Source organism: Leptonychotes weddellii, chromosome 1, assembly GCF_054177405.1.
Source record: "Leptonychotes weddellii isolate Sample4059 chromosome 1, ASM5417740v2, whole genome shotgun sequence".
Taxonomy (NCBI): Eukaryota; Metazoa; Chordata; class Mammalia; order Carnivora; family Phocidae; genus Leptonychotes; species Leptonychotes weddellii.
In genome coordinates, this window is record NC_138369.1 from 114,390,780 (window position 1) to 114,410,706 (window position 19,927).

Sequence of the window (19,927 nt, forward strand, 5' to 3'; positions counted from 1 at the left end):
GAAAGGGAGAGATCAAATACATGATTTGAAAAATTATGGTAATGAATGCAACGGAAAACCATGCAGTCACTGTAAGTAATGAAAACTCTTTGATTTTCTTTGATTACATGAAAATGTGATTATGCTATTAAGTGAAACAAGAATATCACAAAATATAATCACATTTCTACTTCAAAGAAGTAATATACAGAGAGATGGGAATGACATATACAAAAATGCTGGTGGAATTATTGGTAATTTTTTTTCTTTTTACATAACTGACTTCTTTTTAACTATGTTAAACTGAATTTACTGGCCTGTTGCATTAAAAAAAAAAAAAAAAAAGCTAATCTATAATTACCTGAATAAATTCTCCTTCAGCATTGAAAATACTCAATGTGACTTATTTGTAGGTAAACCAAATTAAAACTAATGTATTTTAGGTTTGGGGGGTTTTGTTTGTTTGTTTTTATTGAAGTATAGCTGACACACACTGTTACATTAGTTTCAGGTGAACAACATAGTGATTCAACAACTCTATACATTATGCATGTTCACACAGTATAGCCCATCCGTCACCATACAACACTATTACAGTACCACTGACTATTTTCCCTATGCTGTATCTTTACCCCTGACTTATTCACTCAATAACTGGAAGCCTGTATCTCCCACTCCCCTTCACTGTTTTGCCAAAGCTACCCTCCCCTCCCCTGGCAACCATTTGTTCTCTGTATTTACTTAGCATAATACCCTCTAGGTCCATCCATGTTGTTGCAAATAGCAAGATCTCATCCACTGTTATGACTCTGTGTGTGTGTGTGTGTGTGTGTACACACCACATCTTTATCCATTCATCTATCAAGGGATACTTGGATTGCTTCCATATCTTGGCTATTGTAAATAACACTGCAATGAACACAGGAGTGCATGTATCTTTTCAAAACAGTGTTTTTGTTTTCTTTGGGTAAATACCCAGTTATATAACTGAATTCTTAAGTTGGACCATTGCTTATTAATTCTCTGCTTTCTTTTCTACTATAATAAATATTTAAGACTTTTCTCAAAATATTACTTTCATTGTATCCTACAAAGTTTAATATATTTTTATTACTGTTTGACTTTAAGAATTTTAAATTTCCGGGTGCCTGGGTGGCTCAGTCAGTTAACCATCTGCCTTCAGTTCAGGTCATGATCCCAAGGTCCTGGGATCAAGTCCCGCATAGCCTCAGGCTCTCTGCTTAGCTAGGAGTCTGCTTCTCCCTCTTCCTCTGACCTCCCCCCTGTTCATGCACAAGTGCTCTCTCTCTCTCTCTCAAATAAATAAATAAAATCTTTTAAAAAAAGAATTTTTAATTTCCAGTATGATTTCTTCTTTGATCCAGGAGTTATTTAGAAGTGTTTTAAAATTTCCAAACAAATGGAAATTTTGTAGGGTTTTTTTAAATATATTTTTTGTTGTTGACCTCTCATTTAATTGTACTCCAGCCAGAAAATGTAGTCTAAACTGCCCTCTGTCCTGAAGTTTATTTTATCTAATATTAACACAGCTGTCTCAGCTTCCTTCATCTAGCTAATTTTTTTATTTTTTTATTTTTTTGTTTTTTAAATTTTTTAATTTAAATTCAATTAATTAACATATAGAGTATTATTAGTTTTAGAGGTAGAGTTCAGTGATTCATCAGTCTTATGTAACACCCAGTGTTCATTACATCTAAGTGGAACCTTTTTTTTAAAGATTTTATTTATTCATTTGTCAGAGAGAGAAAGAGAGAGCACAAGCAGGGGGAGCAGCAGAGGGAGAAGGAGAAGCAGGCTTCCCGCTGAGCAAGGAGCCTGATGTGGGACTCGATCCCAGAACCCTGGATCATGACCTGAGCCAAAGGCAGAAGCTTAACCAACTGAGCCACCCAGGCATCCCTCAGCTGAATTTTTTAATCCAATCTTATAATCTTTGTCTTTTAACTGGGACTTCAATAAATTTACACTTATTATAAGCACTGATACATGTTTCAACTTTTATCAATCATATTACATTATGCTTTCTATAAGTCCCTTTTTCTATGTTTCTCTTGCCTTTCCAATTAACTTTTTTGTTTTTCATTTGACTTACTGTTCACATGAGTTACCCCTGCTGGTGTATGTGTGTGTTGGAGGCTGTGGCAGGGGGAGGATGAAGGACTATTCAGTTCAACTCTCCCTACTGGAGATAATCAGAAAATGCAGAAAACATTCCTATACCGCAGCAGTTCTGAACTGAAGGTGTATATCAGAATCACTGAGCAAGCATTTTCAAAACACACATATGCCTGGGTCCCACTCCGAATTTACTGACTGAAAATCTCTAAGTCATGGTTCAGGCATGTGTATTTTGTAAAAACTCCCCCAGTAATTCTGATTCACTACCTCAGTTTAAAGCCACTGCTCAATCTTTTTATTTTCCCCAACAAATGGAGACTTAACATGGTGCAACTTTAAACCAAATAGCCCATTTTTATAATGAATTTTACATTTCTCGGCCGGCAAACATCAGAAGCAGTATAAAGGGACTATGATCAAAGACCTTAAAACATAAACTATGATTTAAAATCAAAACAAATAATATACTAAACCGAAAATAAATAAATAAATAAATAAATAAATAATAAGACCTGAAATAAACACCAGCTTGAAAAGCCACTAGACAAATGGAACAAAACAATTAGCTAACCCCAAATTCTCAGGGCTATCTATTACCGTTAAAGGAAATAAAAATAAAGAAGACCATTTGCAGAATGTAGCCAAGGTACATGGAAATCCACAGGATACCTGAATTATTCTGTACTGTATACATATTCCTCCTATTAGGCATCATCTTATACTCATTCCCTTCTTTCCGGGTCCGCCGCTGACCGGCCTCTGAGGATTCCCTGGAGAAAAGAGATTTTAAAAGTGTGAGACTTCTAAACAAGGATCCCTTTGGACTCTTCTTCTCTAAAGACGGTCAGTCTTACACAGCACTTTGGCCTGAGAGAAAATGGCAATACCTACGAGAATGAGTTACTCTGAGCTTCCGCCAGCCGCAGCCTCTTGGCGTGATTCTTCCCTTGATAGTGAGCCTGAGCCACAGCCGGAGAACTAAAGGAGGCATCACAGAGCTTACAGTAATCGTTCTCTGTGGCCAGGATCACTCTGCCTCCCGGCTTAAAGGAGCCCATCTGACATCAAAGACACAAGAGACAAAGTTAAAAAAATGTGGAGCTTATGCCCTCCTTGCCCTCAAAATTCCTTCTAAGAGTTGAAAGATAACCAAAGGTGACAGTATGACCACAAGCACTCAGCTTTATAAGGAGAGGATGTTATTCATTCCAGAAAAAAAACAACAAAGAGAAAAAGAAAAAAAGGCTGGGAGACAATCATGGTTTTGTATTACAATCACCTTTGTACCAAACCGGTTAATGGCTTGTTGCTATCTCCATGGAGAAATATTTTTAAAAGAAGCATAGAAGATTCAGGGCAGTAGAGGGAAAGCCTAAAATCACATTACCAGAAAGGCAAAGTCCTTCTAGAATCCATCAACAAGAATTTAATGAATGCCTACTGTTTATAGGGCTTGCTACCTAATGCAGAAGGGATATGTAGACATATATTTACAAATGAGCCTCTGTCCCCCAAAAAGTCTACAAAATAGCTGTGGATATAATATAACTAGGGAAAAATAACCAGCAGATTCAGGCAACTGTATCCAGGCTGAGAAACGAGTTCAGAGAAACCTAACACAGGCCTGGAAGATAGTATATACTCAATAAATATTGATGGGCTAACAAAAAAAGACAAACTAGATTTTGGCTAGAGGAGAATAAAATACATAATAAAGAGTCTGAAAGCATATCCTAGCAGGACCAGCTGAAGGAAACAGCACTGTTTCACCAGGATGGGAAGACTTCCTGGGGGACAGAAAAGCAGTCTCCAAAAAACCACAAAGGGCTATGCTAGGAAAGGCTATTTGCTCGGGGAGGGGGTTGGGGAAAACAGTTGGGAGCGGCTGTCCTGTCCAGAGCAGGAATCGGGGCCCTGAAAACGGCTCAGCCTGAAGATCTGTCTGGGTATTTTCCTGTTCTCCGATTCTGTTTTTATCCTCTCTCATTTACCCCACAAATTCGTGAGGATGGAGGAACAGCTGGTATTGCCATCCACATTTTAAAGACTGGAAAACTGATGTTCGGAAAAGTAAACTTACACCCTGGTGGTTAGGAGGAGAGGTGCAAGGTCAAAGAAATTCTTCCACTATTTCACAAAATGCATAACACCATGGACAAGTTTCTTAGCTTCTCTGAGTTTCTAATAAACTTCCAGGTGAGACAAATGCTGCTGGCCCATGAATTACACTCCAAGTAATAAGGCCAGTACTTCTAAGCTCTTGGAAGCATGAAATGAAGTTTAGGGCCCAGGACTAGAAGGAGGCAAGGCAAGCATTAACCATGGGCATGAAATTTAAGAGTGCATCAAAAATCTCAGCAATCAAGATAAATAATATGTTAATGGACCATTTATACAAATCAAACCTAACACAAGAAATCATTGTAAACAAAATATCAAGATTTTAAATAAAGACAGGATCAGTCACAGTGCCATCCCAAGCCATACTGCCGCCTGAAGCAAAAGGAAAATCAGTAATACTTACCCCAGCTTTAAGTTTTTGACATTTTGTTTACCACTGATTTTTTCATATTAATTTGATTTTTAAAATATTACATTAAAATATTTATCTTCATTACTGAGTGTTTTGGCTCCCTCTTAAATTTTGTGCCTCAGTCAAGTGCATCCTTCACCTCACCTTAGTCCCAGCCCTATATGAAGCAATGTATGAAAAGCGCTTAGCAGAGTGCTCAGCATAGTAAGTACTCAATTAGAGTTATTATTATTTATGACCACATATTGTTCTATGGACAAAGATTAAGGAATACAATCCATATTTCAGAGGCTATTAAAGTACAGCATTATCTTGCCTAAAAACGTACTTTATCTACCAAACAGTGAAAGGAACTTGGATCTCAAGTGTGTGTCATTATACTGAAGTCCAGAAAAAGTTTATGCAGTCTCTCTCCGTAGAGGTAAGAAAGGGGCAATCTCAAAAAACTGACCTTGCTGGAAGGCAAATATAAACTAAATGGGATTAACTACAACAAAGAAATAAATGTTGAAAAACCGCTCTTTTCATTCAGGGCATAGCCTAGACATTCAGGGTCTTTTAACCCAGAATTCTGAGACATGCCAAGAAAAAGACACACTTAACAATATTTCTTCCTTCATTTCATGCATCACAACCAAAGCCAATGAGAAATCTCAAGGTCACGGATGTTGGCATGCTTTAAACCTGGCACTACAGTTTGAGGCGTTAAAAGTGCCAAGTAGAACCCTGCAGGAGTATCTGCCCAACTGTACCTTGATGGGCTCCTTGGATGACAAACTTCATCCATGAACATGTGTGCAGAGGACAACTCCCACCCTGATACATGTGTCTCACCTGCGGGGGGACAGGAACAGCTGGAGTAGGCACAGGTTCTACCACATTGCTCATTCTGGCAGGAGGAGGACAGCTGTTAGCTGCATAGTAATTTCGGAGTTTCTTACCATGATTTTTACCCTAGAAGTAAAATGAAATGAGTAATCAACATGAAAAAAATGTGCCGCGCGCCTGGGTGGTTCAGTCGTTAAGCGTCTGCCTTCAGCTCAGGTCATGATCCCAGGGTTCTGGGATCCAGCCCCCCACATCGGGCTCCCTGCTCAGTGGGGAGCCTGCTTCTCCCTCTGCCTGCCCTTCCCCCATGCTTGTACTCTCTCTCTCTCTCTGACAATTAAATAAAATCTTTTTAAAAAAAGTGTCAACTCAAGTTCACGTATTCATTTAAGAAAAATAGAAAAAATGGAGGAAAAAAGCCCAAGCAATATTAACTACATTTTATTCTTGGGACGCCTGGGTGGCTCAGTCGGTTAAGCGTCTGCCTTCGGCTCAGGTCATGATCCCGGGGTCCTGGGATCGAGTCCCGCATCGGGCTCCCTGCTCTGCGGGGAGCCTGCTTCTCCCTCTGCCTCTGTCTCTCTCTCTGTCTCTCATGAATAAATAAATAAAATCTTTAAAAAAAAAAAAAAACTACATTTTATTCTTGCAGATATACGCAACACTGGGGCAAAGAGCCCACTAGATCTTAAAGTAAAAGAGTCTACACTTTGGTTCTAACAGAATGATTTATCTGGGAAAGATAAGAGAACAAAGCCAAAAGAAGTTAATTTCCTATATATTTCTGGAAAAGTATCACACTTTCCAGTGATCTACTTCCTCCCCCAACTTGTTGCCATTCATATGCCACTGCCTAAATACGAATTTTATTACACTATGATCTAATCTATTTTATAAGTCAGTAATGAAATGGATAATCCAATTATTTTTACAAAAATAGCACTTACAGAGTATCTTTTTACTTGCAAAGGGCTCTCGTGTGCATTAGCTCATTTGCTGCTCACAAAAAAATTCCTGTAAGAGGAAGTTGTTAATATTATCCACATATGACAGCTGAGGAGCTGCAATCCACAGAGTGTGGAGGACTTGCCCTGGCACCTTCCTTCAGCTGGGCTAGGTAATGGAGCCAGAGACTCAGGCAGACCCTCTGAATCCAAAGCAAGACCCTTTGGTGCTACTTCAGGATGGCTTCAGGAGGCACTGTGAACCTCTATTAAAATGCACTTGCCTCTCTCAGCACGTTTTGTTTAAGTAGTTATTCACATTATTATATTCCTTGAACTGACAGAAACTTGGGGGAAGGGGCAGTGGTCTGAAAGCATTCTAAATGAGGGTGAAACAATATGTTACTCTTCAGACTGCACTGTAAACTTCAAACCTGTATGCAAACTTTCTTCCACCATCTAGTATATGCTAAGCAATGAAATAAAAAGGACTAGCACACGCTCAAGAGGAGAAGACAGATATGTAAGCAGTTAATTAAAGTAAGGAGATGAGTTCTATCTTCTGATCACTGGAATGCCCTACAGGTGCTCTTGCCATGGTCGCGGTGACCTCCAGGGAGTCAAATCCAGGGGTCACATCTGTGGCTTCACTGTGTTCTAACTCTAGGCAGCACAACACCATGGATACTCCCTTCTATTGTCTCCTAGGATGCCCTCTTACCCCACCACTTCTCATTCTCTCACCCTGCAACATCCAAAGCTCCACCCTTGGCTCTCTTCTCCATCTACACTATTTTCCCCTGTCTTATAGCATGAAAATATAATTGACAAATTAGTAGCTCTCAAATTATCTATCTCCACCTCTGTTACGGACTGAATGACTGTGTTGCACCAAAATTCCTATGTGGACATCTAATCCCAATGTTATGGTATCTGGACATGGGGCCTTTGGGAGGGGATTAGGTCATGAGGGTAATCAGTGCCCTTCTAAAAAGAAGCCCAAGAGCTCCCTCTCCCTCATTCTGCCATGTGAGGATCCAAGGAGAAGTAGGCTGTCTACAGTGTGGAAGAGGACCTTACTGGAAGCCAACCATGCTATTATTCTGATCTCAGACTTTAGAGATCAGAATATATACTGTGAGACATAAAACTCATTCTAGCTCCAGGCCCTTTGTACTTGCTGTTCCTTTTGCCTAGAAGCTTCTTCTCTCAGATCTCTGCTTGGCTGGCTCCTTCTTACCTTTCAGATCTTAACTCAAATGGCATCTCTCTGAATCTGAAGTGTCCCGCCATTCTCTCCTACTCTACACAACATGCTCTCTATCACACAGTCTGGTTGATCCTACTGCAACTTAGAACAATCTAAAATATTGTTTGTTTACTTGTTTGTTTCTCTTTTGTACTCTCTGGAATGTAGACTCCTTGAAAAAAAGGACCTGTCTTGTTTACTCTTCTATCCCCGATATCTAGAATACTTTCTAGCATACAGTGGGCCATCAGTAAGATTTGTTGAGTAAATGAACCAAGTATTATAATGGAGATAATGAATAAACTGCCAGGAAAAAAGAGAGAAGGAATTTCTTACTTCTGCCTAAATGTGTCAGAGAAGGCTTCCCTGAAAAGGAGAAAATCAAGTCATATTTTAAAATGAGCAAAAGTTTACCAGGCAGGTAAGGAGTAAGGGGAAAGAATATTGTGAACAGAGAAAATACTATGATCAAAAGTCCAGCCTGCTATGGTGAGAAGCCACAAGGAGAGATGGTCTTCTGGATCCTTTGGAGAAGAGTAGGAGTCGAGATACTAAGGGAGCTTAATGGTGAAACAGAAGGGAGCCTCTGAAGGACTTTAAGCAAAGTAGTTATATGATTGGATTGCATTTGATAAAAATCAACCTGGCATTAGCATGGGGGATAAATGAGGGTAGATCAAGCTAGAGCTGGGTAGACAGAAGACAGCTAAGGACAAAGCCCCAGGACAGTATAATATAGAGAATGAGGATCCAGAAAATGAGATTGAGAATGTCTGGCCTATCAAATAAATGAAAACCAGACAAGTGGGGGGTATGATGGAAGCCTAGAATAAGGTGTTTCAAAAGAAGAATCTAGTTAGATACATTATGACCCAGGAACTATACTTCTAGGTATCACCAAACAGAAACTCACATACAAGGAGGTATCTATAAGAATGCTCCTAGAAGGACTAGTACTTACACTGAAAAGTAAAAATAATTGAAGTGTCAAGGCACCTGGGTAGCTCAGTCCGTTAAGCGTCCAACTCTTGATTTCGGCCCAGGTCATGATCTCAGGGTCATGGGATCAAGTCCTGCATCAGGCTCAATGCTCAGTAGGGAGTCTACTTCTCTCTCTCTCTCTCTTTCTCCCTCTCCCTCTGCCCCTCCCCCTCAAACTCTGTCTCTAAAATAAACAAATAAATCTTTAAAAAAAAAAAAAATAACTGAAGTATCCACTATAGGATAACGCATAAATTATAGTCTATTCATACAATGGAACACTATACAGTAGTGAAAATAAACATTCCAGGGCCAGGCATGGCAACATTAATGATTCTCCTAACAGAATGCTAAATGAAAAGAACAAGTTGCAAAAAAAGATATGTGAGAATAATTTTTTTAATATGGGACTTAAAAACATGAAAACCACCACATATTACATAAGAAAACACATATGGAGCAAAAGTGCAAAAGAAGTAGCGGAACAATAAATATCAATTCAGTATAGTAGCTACATCTAGGAGTACAGGAAAGGATACAATTGGGAAGGGATGCTTGGGGGCTTCAGTTGAATGAACAGTTTTCACTCTTTTGGCTAGATGGCAATATATATGTTCATTATATTATTTTTGTACTTTTTTATGTCTGAAGTATTTCATAATAATTTAAAACAACACTAACAAAAAAAAAGGAGTTGTTCACCAGGTCGAATGCTACTGAGGGGTTAGTAACATCAGGACAGAGAAGTAATGCTTGGATTTAAAATGAGAGGTCAAGAATAACTTAGAACCATTAGAGTATTAGGGATTAAAAAGTCACACAGAATGGCTTGGGGAGACAATGGGAGATGTGAAAGTAGAAAGAACAGGTATAGGCAACTATTTACTTATTTATTTATTTATTTGTTTTTTAGAAGAGTTCTGTGACAGGGAGCAGAGAGATAGGGTTGAGAGTTAGAAGGGGGAAATGGGTAAATGGAAGATTGGTCTTAAAGATGGGTTTTACTTAGGCTCATTTGCATGACAACAGAAGAAGTCAGTAGGAACCAAAGAACAGATGGTGCAGGCACTAAAGCAAGTCCGTGAAAAGGCAGAAGATCAGGTACACAGTACTGCAGGAAGGGTCAACTTTAGATAGTATCAAGTATTTTATTTCCAAAGCAGTATTCACAGTTTTCAAGCCAATATTACATCTATAACATAATGATAATAATGGCAACTAACAATCTTTGAGCACTTATATGACAGGCAGTGTTCTAAATACTTCGTAAATACTATCTCGTGCAATCTTCATGAAATCTCTATCAGGTAGGTAAAATTATTATCCCCACTTTACATATGAGGAAACTAAACTCGGAGAGTTAAAAACTCGCCCAAGAGTTTCCAGCAAGCTCAGCAGCAGGTGCCTGGGTTTGTGTGTCCCCATCTGCCCTCTACAAACAATGCAGGATAGTAAGAAAAACAAATAAAATACAGAGAAGCCATGCCCTCCACAGAACCAGAAGCCACAGAATGCCCAGACTTCAAAATAATTGTAAGTAAAAAAGGGAAAAACATCAAATCCCAGTGAGCAATCGCTTATGCTCCTGCCACAAACATTCACAGCAAGCGAGAGCAGTCTGACCAAAACTTCAGGAAAGAGAGAAGGGAGCTAGCAGCAGGCCTAGAATTGCTTTCAAGCCACCACCAGGAAAAATAAACCTACCTGTCTGTAAATACTAAACCATGATCTGGTGGAGCAGAGCACTGACTGCTGGACAGGGGCTTAAATGTACACATGACCTAAAGTGGCAAAGTGGCTTCTGGAGGAGAAAGAGAAAAAAAGAAGGAAGACGCCCCTTTTGGCAACTGGGAGGTGAAGGGGGGTAAAAAGCAAAACAGGAAAAGCTAGCATCCTACAAAACAAAAAAGAGCAAAAAAACAAAAACAAAAACTGGAGGACATACAAACCCTCCCCTGACCACCACAAAACCAAAAAACAAAACAAAACAAAAAATTATTGAACAAGTGAACTTTACTACAGTTATAAAAGAGATTGCCATTGAATTAAGACTCTCATAAACCACCCAAAATCCACATAATGAACAGATGAAAACTAATCAATTCTATACAAAATTATTACCAAAAAAATCAACATATCTCAGCAAGTGAAACCTACCCCGAAAAAACACATGAAACAGAAGAAAACTATTAAGACAACATTCCAAATTGAATTAAATATATTCAAACAAGAATTTGGGAATATGAAAAATCACCTTCAATCAGGAATCCAAAATGTACAAAGAAAAATGGCCAAAGTGGTAAGAATTTTTTTTGTTAAAAAAAAGGGTAATTAAACTCAGGAAAGAGAAAAGAGAATTATACCAAAAATGAGAAGTAAATACATGCCAAAGGAGAATAGATGCAAATGAAAATGTAGTAAGAAGTACTGAAGAAAGACAGAAAAGCAATCACGAAAATAAAACAATATAAAGAAAAAAATTTAAAGGGTCATAGAGGAAGCAATGGAAACAGGAAACAGGTAAAGAAGAAATACTTTATGTCAAACCAGAGTCCCTGAAGACAAAAAAAAAAAAAACAAGCAAACAGAGCTAATATTTGAAACTATAACCCAAGAAAATTGTCCAAAAGTAAGTGAAGACCTGAATCTACATATTGAAAAGGCATACCAGGTATCTGGGAAAATTAATACGAACAATCGGATCTGAAGTATATCTTTTAAAAGGTATGACACTTCAAGCTCTCCAGGCAAAAAGATCAAATAACTTACAAATGTATAAGAATTAGAATGGCACCCATAATATGTAAAACAAGGCAGTAGTTGAGAAGTATTTTTTTTAAACTTTAACGGAAGTGTGAACTAAGGATTTTATGTACTGCCAACTATCCCTGTATCAAGGGTCAAGACTATAGAAAAGCATTTTAAAAATAAACAACCCTAGGAATTCAGTACTCAGAACTCCTGCTTGAGGAATCTTTTGGAGCTTCATCCAACCAAGAAATGACTGGGAAAACTTCAGCAAAAAGGCTGATGGTGAGTATTTTTATAGATATAATTGTAGATCAAAGACTAAATTAAAGGTGGAGATGAGGGTGAAAGATTAATGTTCAAATATTACATGTTATGACACACTGGAAATAATGCAACAAAAAAAGAGACAGAAAAAGGAAGAAGAAGGTAGAGTAAGTTCACTGAATCTGCAATAGGCAATTTAGCTGGGATACCATTAAAAACTGACAAACCCAGATAGTAACAGATTAAATAACTGAACAGGTTAGTAAAATCGTTTAAAAATGTATAAAAGGATGCCTGGGTGGCTCAGTTGTTTAAGTGTCTGACACTTGATTTCAGCTCAGGTCATGATCTTGGGGTCATGGGATCAAACCCCTCGTCAGGCTCTGCACTGAGTATGGGGCCTGCTTAAGAGTCTCTCTCCTCCCTCCTCCCTCTGCTCCTCTCCACTCTCACACACTCGCTCTCTCTCAAAAAAAATAAAAATAGATGAATAATAGGGTAATCAGAATGGACTACAAGCGATGGTAGGGTGTGGCACTTTTCTACAAATACTTTTTTGTATAGTTCTAACTTTTATAACTATTTTAACATTTCACAAACTTAGAAAAAGAATCAAAGTCAACAAGGATTGGGAAGGACCCAAAATGAAATACAAATAGAAACAAACAAACCTAACTATATAGAAAAATGAATAATATAACCATATTGAATGGGGAAGAGGGGAAAAAAACTATTGGTCTTGAAGTATCTCCCCCATGATACTCATTATAAACACAAAAAGAAAAATAGTAACTTGACAAAACAAGAACCTTAGCAGGCAGCAACTCTGTAACCTAAGTAACTTTGTAAAACAGTATTTTGACTATATATCATGCTAAAGACAAAAAGAACAATACACAAATGCTATCCCCTGGTTAGTAGGTTTGCTTTTCATGGGGATATAACTTATCAAACTCCAAACTATATATACTGAGAGAGAAAGAGAAAGTGTGTGTGTGTGTGTGTGTGTTGCGGTTAATGAAAGCCTAGGTTTTTCCCTACCAAAGAAAGAAAAGATGGAAGGTTAGGATGAACACTGTCGTGTTGAATTAAAATTGGAAGTACCAGTCTGAACTCAGTTTTCAACATACGTGCATGTAGATAAATATAAATGTGTGTATACATAGATAAATATTACTAGCTCTACGACTGAGAAGATCTAGAAACAATAACATCCCAGTACCAAAAAGCGTACCCTGTACTCAGATTTTAGATACCATTCTCCAATAAAAGAAACCTGGCTCCTTGAAGAAATGGCTGGCCTGGGGAAAATACAAGAAAATCCTGGAATCTTTTGTATTCAGGAATTAAGGAAGTATGACAAAAATTACAGGGACCTGTCAAAAGGACACAAGCACCAACCAGAAGGGGCTCACACTGGTCAAATCTGGAAAAAAATAAACATCAGGATAAATAATGATAGTAATAGATTATATCCCAGAATAAAACAAGAATCCATAATCCATGGTGATTGAATGAATGATGAATGAATGAAAGCAGAAAGTTCTTCCTTAAAGTAAAATTCCAACCAATAAATGTAGAAAGAATAATTAAAACAGAAAAATCACCATTTGGCAGACACCATAGTAATAATCACTGTAGGGAAGAATCATCAATGAATGCTAAAATTACTGAATGAAAACACCATAAGAAATAAAATATTTACATAGTCTCAAAGTATCTCCCCACATGATACTTAATAAACACAAGAAGAAAAACAGTAACTTTACAAAGAAGAACCCTAGCAGACACCATCTTAACCAGTGACCAAAGTAATAGATAGTACCAGTGATGCAAAATATTCACATCCTTCCTAATATGATGCACTGGGAAAGACACAACATCACTTCTGTGGTATTCCTGCCAAAAAAAAAAAAAAAACAAAAACAAAACACATAACCTGAATTCAATCATGAGAAAACATCAATCAAACCCAAATTGGGATATTCTACAAAACAACTCTTCAAAAATTGCAAGACTGTAAAAAAAAAACAAACTGAGGGTTCTAGAGGGGAGTTGGGGAGGGGGATGGGTTAGCCTGGTGATGGGTATTAAAGAGGGCACGTTCTGCATGGAGCACTGGGTGTTATACACAAACAATGAATCATGGAACACTACATCAAAAACTAATGATGTAATGTATGGTGATTAACATAACAATAAAAAATTTTAAAAAAAGAAGAGGGGAAAAAAAAAAAGCAAAGAAAAACTAAACCTGTCCAAATTAAAGGAGACAAAACAGCCACATGCAAAATTTCATCATGGATCAGATCCTGGAACCAGAAAAAAGGACACCATTAGGTAATTGATGAAATGTAGTCTGTAGATTAGATAATATTATTGTTATCAGGGTTAATTTCCTGATTTTGATAACCCTAGGGCAGTTACGTAAATATTAACATTTCAGGAATCTGGATGAGGTACATGCAGGAATTTTTTGTAATGCTTTTGGAACTGGTTTGTAAGTTAAATGTTATTCAAACTGAAAAGTTAATAAAATAAAATAAAACTTGCCCAAAGCCACAAGTAAATGGCAGAGCTGGGGACAATCTCATTCCAGAGCCCATGCCACCATGTTCCACTGCACCCTAGGAAAACCCAACAGTAGTAGAGACCATCTCAGATACCAGGAACTGTTCTAAATGTCTTATTCACACTAGTGAGCAGGTATCATTAGTATCATCATCAAATTCCTCTTCATGAGACACAGAGAAGTTAGGAAATATTTCTTCCAATGACCTACATCTAGTAAGTAGTAAGACTGCAATGTGAAGACTAGCCTGACCCCAAAGTCCATGATTTCATAGCCTATAAAACAGATGCTAGCAAAGGAAATAATAAGAAACAAAAAACCCTTAAAAATTAAGGACATAAATGTCAAAATTTTAAAAAAATCAATATAGGGTTAGAATTCAAGAATACCTCTCAGGAACAAATAATACATTATATGTTTAAAAAAAAAAAGAAAGAAGATAATAGGAAGGGAAAAATGAAGGGGGGGGAGTCAGAGGGGAGACGAACCATGAAAGACTATGGACTCTGAGAAACAAACTGAGGTTTCTAGAGGGGAGGGGGGTAGGGGGATGGGTTAGCCTGGTGATGGGTATTAAGGAGGGCATGCTCTGCATGGAGCACTGGGTGTTATATGCAAACAATGAATCATGGAACACTACATCAAAAACTAATGATGTAATGTATGGTGATTAACATAACATAATAAAATTTAAAAAAAAAAAGAACACCTCTCAGGAATAAAGGAATGATAAAAGAGAGAAGAGATAAGCAATATAAAGAATCAAGCCAGCTAGTCCAGGCTAGCGCTAATAGAATTACCAGGAAAAAAGAGAAAATACAGAGAAGAATATTATCAAGGAAACAGTATCAAAGAAAACTCCCCAGAGCTCAAGAGAAACAGGAATATTCAAACTGAAAGGAATTACCAGTGCTGACCAAGACAAATGAAAGAAAGATGCACAACTAAACACAGCTATCATTGTAAAATTTCAGATACCAAGGATCAAAAGGAGAGCCTAAGAGCTTCCAGGAGGAAAAAAGCCCAAAATTAAAGTAGGTCACCCACAAAAGAATAAGAATCAGAGTAAGATTTCTCTTCAGCAATACTAGATTAAAAAAAAAAACAAAACAAGCAAACACACACATGCACACACAATTAAGTAAGCCTTTAACATTCTTAGGAAAAGTAATTTTCAACCAGAAAATGAATGGTCACATATGAAGACATAATACACACATTTTTAGACATACGAGGGCTCAGAAAAATTTATTTCTTATTACTCTCTCACTTATTTTAAAGACAGAGATGTGGGGCGCCTGGGTGGCTCAGTTGGTTAAGCGACTGCCTTCGGCTCAGTTCATGATCCTGGAGTCCCGGGATCGAGTCCCACATCGGGCTCCCTGCTCGGCGGGGAGTCTGCTTCTCCCTCTGACCCTCCCCCCTCTCATGCTCTCTCTCTCTCTATCTCATTCTCTCTCTCAAATAAATAAATAAAATCTTTAAAAAAAAAAAAGACAGAGATGTATTGTAACATACATTTATATTTAAAATTCTTCTTCCTTCGGGGCGCCTGCGTGGCTCAGTCGTTAAGCGTCTGCCTTCGGCTCAGGTCATGATCCCAGAGTCCTGGGATCAAGCCCCACATTGGCTCCCTGCTCGGCGGAAAGCCTGCTTCTTCTCCCACTCCCCCTGCTTGTGTTCCCTCTCTTGCTGTATCTCTCTAGGTCAAATAAATAAATAAAATCTTTTAAAAAAATAAAATAAAATAAAATAAAATTCTTCTTCCTTCAAGTAATGTGAAGATGTACTCCAACAAAACAAGATTGAAAAATAAAAAGAAAGCATGCATATTTAGAAAATTATAGCCCAAGCCAGAGGGCAATGAAGAGAAATCCAAATTTGACAGCTGTGTAGCAAACCCAGGTGGGAATCAGTTGCAAATGGAACAGGAAGTTGGGGGGATCTAGGATAAAGCAGGGATTCCACACAATGGAAAGTGTAAGAGTTTGGAGGGGGGAATGAGGTTATGATAAAGATACATTATGAGAGAAAAAGAAGAAAAGCAATTAAAAACTCTAGGATATACAATAAGCTACACAATGAAGTCATGATCCAGTTACGAAACAACTAGCCCAAATTAGAACAGGAAATCAGTGGGTTTAATGAAGATAAATGAAATGGATTTTAAGCAATAAAAAGAAAGATTAAGAAGCTAATAGTTGTTTCTTATAAATGCATAAGATTCTTCTCCCTGTTTTTTTTTTTTTAAAGATTTTATTTATTTATTTGAGACAGAAAGAATGAGAGAGAGAGAGCACATGAGAGGGGGGAGGGTCAGAGGGAGAAGCAGGCTCCCTGCCGAGCAGGGAGCCCGATGCGGGACTCGATCCAGGGACTCCAGGATCATGACCGGAGCCGAAAGCAGTCGCTTAACCAACTGAGCCACCAAGGCGCCCTTTCTCCCTGTTTTTTAAACTGTCAGAAACTCAAGGAAAAACAAAAGGTTATTTCTAAGTTACAATCCACATATGATATACAAACTAAAAAGGGCATGATTTTGAGGGTGGCATTCAAGAAAGGGTCATCCTGGGGCACCCGGGTGGCTCAGATGGTTAAGCGTCTGCCTTCAGCTCAGGTCATGATCCCAGGGTCCTGGGATTGAGCCCTAATGGAGCCCTGCATGGAGCCCCACATCGGGCTTCCTGCTCGGCGGGGAGCCTGTTTCTCCCTCTCCTTCTACTGCTCCCCCTGCTTGTGCTCTTTCACTCTCTCTGTCAAATAAATAAATACAATCTTTTTTTTAAAAAAAAGGGTCATCCAGGGGCTCCTGGGTGGCTCAGTCGTTAAGCATCTGCCTTCAGCTCAGGTCATGATCCCAGGGTCCTGGGATCGAGCCCCGCATCGGGCTCCCTGCTCGGCGGGAAACCTGCTTCTCCCTCTCCCACTCCCCCTGCTTGTGTTCCCTCTCTCAGTGTGTCTCTCTCTGTCAAATAAATAAAATCTTAAAAAAAAAAAAAAAAAAGGGTCATCCATTTGAACATCCCTCTTGAGTAGCATGGGATCATGACATTGGAAACACAGAAGAAAACAGCTCTTCAGTGAACAATATTTCCCCACCTACAGCAATGCAAATGCTGAATGTCAATTTCCAACCATTAGAATTAACCTACAAATAGAGCATGGAAAACTTAATTTGACTATTGAGTAAACAAAAATGTGATCAACCTTAACAGTGTCAAAGGAAAACTATAGCCAAGGCAAGATGAGAGGTGGAAGGGAGAATGGAGAAGAAAAGGTGGGGATGGAAGAGGAAGGGAGCACAGGTGATTACTGCTTTTCATTATACGCCCTTTGTTCCATAGGCATTGGTTTTTTTTTTTAAGATTTTATTTATTTATTTATTTATTTGACAGAGAGAGACAGAGTGAGAGCGGGAACACAAGCAGGGGGAGTGGGAGAGGGAGAAGCAGGCTTCCCACAGAGCAGGGAGCCTGATGTGGGGCTCCATCCCAGGACCCTGGGATCATGACCTGAGCCAAAGGCAGATGCTTAACGACTGAGCCACCCAGGCGCCCCCATAGGCATTGTTCTGAGTTAAAATTTCTTTAAATGTTTTGAGGAAGCTGCTACCAGTGGCAAATGCTACAAAAGGTCAAGTGAGAAAGAGCTAGAGTTGGCCTGTAAGGTCATAGGAGACCATGGAGAGGACCCTCCCAGTAGAATATTGGAATGAAACCAGAATGCAGTGGTGGGCTGGGGAATGGATGGGAAATGAAGACCAGGAGAGGACAATTATACCTGTCAGAACTCTAAGGAGAGGAGAAAAGTTGCCAACGAGAGGGATTAAAAGCAAAGGGAAGGCGGCTGTTGCTATTTTTATTTACATAGAAAAACTTGAGCAGGTTTTTAATTTGATCGAGGTAAAGAAGTGATGACAGGTGATGAAATCCACACTCAGGGTGAGGAATCAGCCTGTCAGAAGAAGAGATATGTACTCTTTGGAACTAAGAAGAAACGAGGTAGGGGCACTGGGATGAGGAGGAGAGAGCTGCCGAGATGCAGCTACCAGCAGCGTCATGGAGAACTTCTGCTCCCTAACGAAGTGCATTTGACTATTCTCAGTCCATTGCAAGTTCATCTGGAAAACAACCAGGTGCGAGAATTTTGAAAACATAAAATTAGCTGAGATTAGAGTTGCTGATCATGCCATCCAAATCTGAGTGACCAATGTTAAAATATAAGTGCTAAAATCAGTATTCTAAATTTTGGGATAACATCAACTGCATTCTCTGCATGATGAATTAAGATCACTACAATCAGCATCATAACTCTAGAACTACTTTTTTTTTTAACCTGCATTCTGTCTCTCTTTCAAATTAATCTAATTAATACGGTACATTGCTATTTGGCTGCTAAGTATTACAAACAGAAATCTATGTTTGTGACAAACTTTAGAAATGTACTTTGAATAACTGAGTAGTTATTTTTCAAATGGACACACAAATTAGCAGATACATGGGTTGACGTTATTTTACACTGTGGATGCCCTAGCAAAATTTATCCATTTTTGTTTTTTGCTTGTTTTATTTCTGTTAATGACCTTCCATCCGAAGTAGTTCTTCCTCTGGGCATGTATGCTGCTAAAACAGTGTTGTGTTACTGCATGCCAGGCTTGCCCTAAGTAACCTGAAGCCTGTGGACAGATTTTAATAAAATGAAGACATGATTTTTTCTTCCAAAGGTTTTATTTTAAGATATAACTAAAGCCATAATTTTGAGACTGTAAAAATAAGTAATCTCATTAAAAACAAAACAACAATTCAGGGTGACAAGTCCTGGGAATAAAACTAAATCTGTGGTAACCACAGATACACATGGGTCATTACTAAGGCAGCCCCAACTTAGGAACGGCAGGACATCAGAGAAAGAAGGTAGTAAGTTTAAAGGGAAGCATTTATTGAGCAGCTTCCAATGTGTGTCCTGGATTTCTGGAATATGATACAGTTAGACTCCAGTATAACACTGCTCACATCAGACTGAAGGTTGTTTACAATACCATTGCGATTTCAACAACGGTACCAACTCACTCAACCGTTCAGAGAAATGTAATCAACAGTGATTTATCACTTCACACAAATGTGTTTCTAGCTTATAAACAGGCTACCACTGACCCCCTTTATCTCACACATAACTGAAATAGTGAATTTGTGGTCTTGGTATCACTCTGTATTAAAAATTATAAAGCAGGTTTTCAGAAATAAAATTTCCATCATCTCATCTACCACTTTGTTGTATTAGTCTACTTAGAATCACTGCCAATCTACCTATTCCTGGCTCTTGGTAAGCCTTACTCGCTGGTCCTACCCTTGTCTTCAGTAGCCTTTTTTAATCACTGCCTATTTATATACCGTGAATGGCGCCTTTGCCGCATCTTTCGGGCTGATATTTCTATGTTTCCCTTATGGTGGTTTCACCCACCTCTAAGTTATGTTCATGCTCTGATTGTTTATTATTCTGATCTGCTCTTTGATCCACACTCTCTCATCTTGACCATATCTTTCTTGAAACCCAGATTTTACCTCTAACGTTAACTTTCTTCTATACTATCCCAGTGAAATTGTTCCATACTTTTTTTTTTTAAAGATTCTACTTATTTGACAGAGAGAGACACAGCGAGAGAGGGAACACAAGCAGGGGGAGTGGGA

General features: G+C 38.5%; 1 protein-coding gene across 6 annotated transcripts in view; it reads right to left on the bottom strand.

Annotated features, from left to right (window-relative positions):
• ZMAT3 (zinc finger matrin-type 3) overlaps positions 1-19,927 on the bottom strand; it is a 40,225-nt gene that overhangs the window by 13,239 nt on the left and 7,059 nt on the right. For all 6 annotated transcript variants that reach the window (XM_081829744.1, XM_006745915.3, XM_006745916.3 and 3 more), the window contains exons 3-5: positions 5,486-5,605; positions 3,010-3,176; positions 2,788-2,888 (exon numbers count right to left, since the gene is read on the bottom strand). In XM_081829744.1, coding sequence (XP_081685870.1) covers positions 2,788-2,888; positions 3,010-3,176; positions 5,486-5,605 — 388 coding nt within the window. The remainder of the gene's footprint in view (positions 1-2,787; positions 2,889-3,009; positions 3,177-5,485; positions 5,606-19,927) is intronic.